The 7,048-nt window shown below is 41.8% G+C and overlaps 1 protein-coding gene across 1 annotated transcript; it reads left to right on the top strand.

The window, feature by feature from the left end:
- Positions 1-394: 394 nt before the first annotated feature.
- LOC127743775 (acetyl-coenzyme A carboxylase carboxyl transferase subunit beta, chloroplastic-like) lies at positions 395-1,942 on the top strand. The gene has a single exon (XM_052255954.1). The coding sequence runs from the start codon at positions 399-401 to the stop codon at positions 1,803-1,805; it is 1,407 nt and encodes a 468-aa protein (XP_052111914.1). The 5' UTR covers positions 395-398; the 3' UTR covers positions 1,806-1,942.
- Positions 1,943-7,048: the final 5,106 nt, after the last annotated feature.

Here is a 7,048-nt window from a genome sequence, read left to right as displayed (position 1 = left end):
TCCATGCGTTTCAGCTTATCTTATGGTCATCTAACCTAGGTTTTTACAGAACCTTACATATTAAATACAAAAAACCTAAATCATACCTTGACCGATTCCCACGTAACGATCAAGGCAATTTAATTAAAACAAACACAGCCCCTCAAAATCCAATAAACACTAGGCTCAGCTTCCTCCAAGTTCCAATATTAACAATTTCAAGTTTCAATTATTTATTCATAACCTAATACATATTCAAAACACATATATATATATAGGAGCTTCTCTTGAGGAAATAACGCGCTGATCTAGCCGCCAGCGGAACCACAAAGGACTATCGAAATTTTTTTTTGTCGATAAGCTCCAATTGCATCATAGGAATTACAAAAAAGGGTTTTTTTTCGTATATCTATTCCTCAATGGATAGTTTTGGTCCTGTTGAAAATACCAGTGCAAGTGAAGACCCAATTTTGATTGATATGGAAAAAGACTTTCCTAGCTGGAATGATAGTGACAATTCTAGTTACAGTAATGTTGATTATTTAGTCGGTGTCAGGAACATTAGAAATTTCCTATCTGATAAAATTCTTTTAGTTAGGGATAACAATAGCCAAAGGAACCGTTATTCCATATATTTTGATATTGAAAATCAATTTTTGGAGATTTCTAATGATCCTTCTTTTCTAAGTGAACCAGAAAGTCTTTTTGATAGTTATAATAAGAATTCTAGCTATCTGAATAATGTCTCTAAGAGACATGAGAATCATTACATGTATGATACTAAATCGAGTTGGAAAAATGGCATTCATAATTGCATTGAAAGTTATCTTCGTTCTCAAATCTGTATTGTTAGTCACATTTTAGGTGAAAGTGATAAATACAATGACAGTTACTTTTATACTTCTATTTGTGGTAAGGGCGGAAATAGTAGTGAAAGCGAGGGTTCTTCCATAAAAACAACTATCACGAATGAGAATTTAACTAAAAGAGAGGATTCTAAAGATCTCGATGAAACTCAAAAATACAAGCATTTATGGATTGAATGCGAAAATTGTTATGGATTAAATTATAGGAAATTTTTTAAATCAAAAATGAATATTTGTGAACACTGTGGATATCATTTGAAAATGAGCAGTTCAGATAGAATCGAACTTTCGATTGATCCAGGTACTTGGAATCCTATGGATGAAGACATGGTCTCTATGGATCCCATTGAATTTCATTCGGAAGAGGAATCCGAATCCTATAAGAATCGTATGGACTCTTATCAAAGAAAGACAGGATTAACTGAGGCTGTTCAAACAGGCACAGGTCAACTAAACGGGATTCCTGTAGCAATTGGGATCATGGATTTTCAGTTTATGGGGGGTAGTATGGGATCTGTAGTAGGCGAGAAAATAACCCGTTTGGTCGAACATGCTGGCAATCAACTTTTACCTCTTATTCTAGTATGTGCGTCCGGAGGAGCACGTATGCAAGAAGGAAGTCTGAGCTTGATGCAAATGGCTAAAATATCTTCTGCTTTATATGAGTATCAAAAAAATAAAAGGTTATTCTATGTATCCATCCTTACATCTCCTACTACTGGTGGGGTGACCGCCAGTTTCGGCATGTTGGGCGATATCATTATTGCCGAACCCGATGCTTACATTGCATTTGCGGGTAAAAGAGTAATTGAACAAACGTTGAATACGACAATACCCGAAGGTTCACAAGTAGCTGAATATTTATTCCAAAAGGGCTTATTTGATTCAATCGTACCGCGTAATCCTTTAAAAGGGGTTTTAAGTGAGTTATTTCAGCTCCATGCTTTCTTCCCTTTGTGAAAAATTTAGCAGAACTTAAAAGATTTTTTTTCTTTTTCCAAATAAAAAAATTTAAAAGTGTATTATCATACCTATGTTCCTTGCGGAAATAGAAGGCGAAATCAATCCATTTTTTTAGTTCTACGTTTTACATTCATTCTTTCTATTTTTTTATTATTTTAATAATATATTATTATATATAGAATTAGATTCTATTTTATACTCCTCAATATACTTTTTTCTACTCATCCTATTCCTATTTACTGAATATATCATACTTACATGCATCATTAACCAAGGTTTTTTGTTAATATAGGAGGATTTGACGACTTTCCTGCTACTCCTAGTAGGAGAAGGACAAAGAACAGAGGAAAGAGACATAGGATAGACGAAAGATGGAGAGAAAGAGTATAATCCATTTTTAACCCCTCGCAACAAGTTCAGTTTGAAACCGAATTCCTTCCTTACTGCAGTAGCCGTAGTAGTAGCAGTAGGAATAGTCGCCAAATAGACGGAATTAGTCTTAGTGCCGTAGTTGGATTACCTTCCTCACCTTCCCTTTGTCCCTTAACTGCTGACAGCAAGCATTCCTGGAGCAAGTAATCTGCCAAAGAATAGAAAAGAGAGGTTGATCGCTGTCTTTATGAGTTCGTGATGAGACGGAGATCTCAATCAAGGGCTCTGAAAGCAACTCTTGAACCCCAGGAGAGGGAACTCAATAGGTAGAGGCTATAGAACCGTTAGGCTAGGCCAATTCTACTTCATTTGTTTGCTTCGGTTTACCTTCTTTCAGTGGTAGCTTTTGTGTCTAGCTCGTTCTCTTATTCCCAGCTCGAAAGAAAAATGCTTTAATCTAAGATCCCCCTGAGCCTGCTAACTCAACTCTTCTTTCTTAGCAATGATCTGTTATCAATGAATTTCTTCCTTACCGGAATTCGGAGATAGGACTTAGCCGGGTATTTGACTTCAGCTTAGCTGCTTAGCGAATGCTATATTTAGCCCTTTCCGGCCCGGGTCCGGGTATAGGTAGTAAGTATTGAGACATGTAATTACGTTCGGATCGGGCTACATGCTTGTTGACCAAATTTTGTGAAGATCCTCTGTTAGCTACGATAAGCCACTATAGGATCGTAGAAAGTGTGTTCTCAGTTATTCAAGGAGCGAAAGGGCTCAGCAACACCGACGTGGGCATTCGGTAAAACTAAACCATTTCAAGCGCTCCCATATGCACACCGCATCTTAGGGCTATTTCAATGTAGTATAGTTCTAAAAAAGTGGTTCATTCGCCCCGGATTCCACCCTACTATGGCATAGTCAAACTCTTTGTTCTCATAACAGAGAACCGGCCCTTAGCCTTAGTTGGAAGCTAAACCAAAGCTAAGCTTGTAGGCTCGTAGAGAAAGCTATTGTGCAGGTATACCCACAATCCATGTTCCTGAACAGTCTCGTTCGAACATCTTAGGGTTCACTTCAAGCCGTGGCTTGCTTTCTCGGTATCGTAAGTCTAAACTCTTTATTTAAGCCAGATAACTAATAGATAGAGATATAGCTCAGTAAACACTGGAATCACTATCGCCTTCGGCTTAAACACGGCTACGCTTCGCTCTATCGCTAGTGAAAGAAGATAGCAATTTCTGGTCACTTTCAGTCTTTACTTAGTTAGTCGGGACTTGCTTCTTAGCGTGTAGTGGATCCACCAGGCTAGCTTTCCTGTAGTAGAGCGCGGGGAGAGTGACCATCAGGGCCTTGAATAGTTTATGAGGATCTTGAATTATACAGTGCCCTAAGATCCCAATCCTCAAGCGAATGGCTTTTACTCAACCTCAATTCATTCAGTTAGGGCCCCTTGGTGTATTAAACCACCAAATAATGGTAGCTGGGTTTGTAGGAAACTTTTTCAGGTGAGAGAGTTGGCTATAAGATATATTATACTAAAAGTTGGCAATGAAACCAATACATCTCATCTCTCTGGTATGACTCTTGGCTGCCTATGGGTTCTATAGTGGAAAGTTATGTATGGTGAGCAGATCATGGGGGAGTCTTTTGTTCCCCAAAATAAATGTAAAAGTTGCAGACATACTTTTTTTTTAATTCCGGATGGTCCCTCCCTACAGCTGCAAATCAAGATCCGCAAGAAATTGGGGAGTGTATCAGAGCCATAAGGCCCTTGAACAGTGAGCAATAAGATAGAGTTATATGGATGCCTGATCACTCAGTTTTCCATAAAAAACGCCTGGAGGTTAATCAGAGCTACTATGCCTTGGTTGAATTAAAACCGGAGATCTTTTTAAGAAGGAACTCAGTCGTGGACTGATTCCGACCCTTTACCAGAAGAAAACGGAGGAGCGGTATGGTTTCTATTAGAAAGGCTATTTCTTGAGTATCCAGAATAGTCTGTAGCGAAAAGCCTTCCTCATAGGCAAGGCAGGAGCTAGAAGCAACTCGCCAGACTCGAACTGGCACGGCTCGCATCAAGCCTATTCTTCCCTCAATAGAGTTTCTTTTGTTACGAAGTTCGAAAGCCTAAGCCTTTTGACATCTGCGGGCCCGCCGGCTAAACGAAAAGAGTCCTCTTTCCGGACTCCCCCTAGACCTCTGTCTGGCCTAGGGGACATCTCTAAGCTCTAGAGCTCCTGTCTCCTCACTAAAAGCGTAACCGGCACCAATCTCCCTTTCATCTTGGGGGCGACTCTATACCTTCCCGGCGCATCGTTACGTGCCCTCATTAACCTTCTGTAAGGCAAGATTCCTAATGGTGGGGGAGCCCTCTAAACCCACTTTCCCCCTCCCCCCCGCTTAGCGGGGGGCCTCGCAGTCGCCTTTGGCTCGAGCTACTTTTGCTTTCCGGTAACAGATAGCTTGCTGCCCAAGTCTACCTCCCAAAAGCGAGCCATATCGTAAAAAAACCAATCACCTCTAACACTTACAAAGACCTCTGAAGCGATCTTCTTATAGTAAGTAAGTTTAGATTAAGCCAACCTGCTAATCCCTAGATCTAGAGCTAGAGAAAGAAAAAGCAAGGCAACTTCCGTGACGAGTCAATTCGGATTGGATTGGAGTCTAGATCTTGGTGGGAAGTCCAATATCCAGTCATTTTGAGATGTAGGAAATGTCGCGCCATAAACTGAAAGGATATAATAAAAGGTGTATCCTATAATAGCCAAAGCAATCCATGATGTGACAAAGTGGATAGAGCTTTGAAGAAAGATAACACTGATGCTATACTATACATTGATCTTACCGCAACGCCCCTCCTTGCTTGCCTAAGAGTTCTTGCTTCAAGTTCACTTGCCTTGCTTCTTTCTTCCTTGGATGCTGTTGCATCATTAGATAGGACTTTCTTTGATCGTTCGCGCACAAGAAAAGAAGTCCGTAAGGTTGAAAAGGGATTTGTTTTTAACTCTAGCTCTGACTCAACGTTGGGATTCCTCCTTTTCAACAAGTTCTTTCAGAATCTGTTGATATGAGATTCAACCGATAGCGGATTAATAAAGTGCAGTCGATGTGACACAATACAACGACAAGCGAATCTGCTCTAATCTCACGGGTAGGTACTTAACAGGAGAGAGGGATCCGCGCTAGCCTATTTCGCGTTGGGAAACTCTACCGAAGTGTATGTGTTAAGGATATAGTCATTTCACCGATACGGATAACCGACTTGAGGAGGAAGACCCCTTTCATTTTTGAAGTACCTAGGGGTACTAATACTAAACAAAGGCAAGTTGGGAAGGATGTTTTTCCATTACCAAAGAGCCACAAAGGCGGATTAATAGCCGTCGGAATCCAACAAAGCAGTGTAGGATTAGGATAAATAGCTCCTAAATCCACTAACCCAGGAAGAATGCCATCAACTCCCTCCATCCAACAGCCGGTAAGCAAGGAATATTCCCAGTCAAACTGCTATTACCTGCTCGTCTATCCTCCAGGACAATAAGTATTTTCCCATCAACAGCCAATACAAAAAATTTCCATGATAGCCGAGGCTGCTAACAACCGAAAGAGGGACTGATAGGAGTTTGTTGCCGAAACCGTCTCGCTACCACAGGTTTCCCTTACCTACCGGAATGAAATACAGGAATTAGAACCAGAAACTGCCGGGATGAACAGATGGAGGTATTCACCCAATAGTAGCTACCCCACCACTGGGTATTGTTCCCCTACAACGCAGTGGTTAAGTTCTTTCTTTCCCCGATCTACTAGCTACACAGGGATTCACCAAATAAGAGCTACACTGCTTCGTTGCCCTTATTGAATAGCCCTTGGTGCCTTAGGAATTTCGTATAGTATAAATCATCCGCATATCCTCGATACTCAATTTACTTTTACATCTCTCGTGCCACACAAACGGAATTTACTTAACTCGGTCAAAGAGAAATACAATTCGAAATGAGCGCACCATGAAAACGTTCTAATCCAACTCTGTCTGCTCTAAAGCATCCAGGCCATAAGCCAAGCATTGAATTCTTACCCCTTGGCTAATCCAACTCTAAACCTAAACTTCGGATTCAATCCAGCCCCAAGCTGGGGCTACCCTTTTTTTTACCTACCGGATCCAACGATTCGAGGTCTGCCCGCCCTAATGACCGAATGCGGCGGTCCCTCCCAATCGGTCATTAGGGCGGCACCCCGGTTTTCTGAGTGCCACCCGTAAACTGTTAAAAACAGAAAGTATCATGGTACGTCGTCCACGGGGTTTGGGAAGTGCCTTTGCTCCCTTTCCCAATCGTGGACGCGGTGACCTAATTCCAGATCGAGTCTGAAATCTCGACCTTTAAGGCTAGAATTCCATTTCATTTGTTCGAGAATTCTTAAGATTTGCTGCAGTTTGAGCGGAGAAGCCGTTTCCAGTCTAAGATCGTCAAAAAGCTTCTGGAGCATGTCCTTCCTTGGTTTCCTACCTTTTATTATAAAGAAAACTTTTTCAATGCGGTTTTTCAACCACATCGGATCAGGGGCTTCCGGCACCCCCATGGGGGGATTGGGAGCCTGTTGTGATGTGTGATGGGCCCACCACATTCTCCCCTGCTCCGGCAGCGTTCGCCGAATCCACTCGCTGCCTTACCGAGGAAGGCCCTATTTCTTCCCTGGGATCACTGTCTCGTGCCTCCGGGTTTCTTGAAGCGGGCTCGGCTTCGCTATTTTCCGTACCCTCACCTGATGGTGACCGGTTAAGGTATTTTAGCCAACTCTCCGAGCCACTGTTCCCTGAATTTGTCCCAGTTGCCATCCAAGGAACCACAGAGGCTCCTTCGGTAATAAGGAAC

This window comes from Arachis duranensis, unplaced genomic scaffold, assembly GCF_000817695.3.
Source record: "Arachis duranensis cultivar V14167 unplaced genomic scaffold, aradu.V14167.gnm2.J7QH unplaced_Scaffold_112352, whole genome shotgun sequence".
NCBI classification, from domain to species: Eukaryota; Viridiplantae; Streptophyta; class Magnoliopsida; order Fabales; family Fabaceae; genus Arachis; species Arachis duranensis.
The sequence above is the reverse complement of the archived record's forward strand: the minus strand, read 5'-3'. Positions and strand labels throughout refer to the sequence as shown.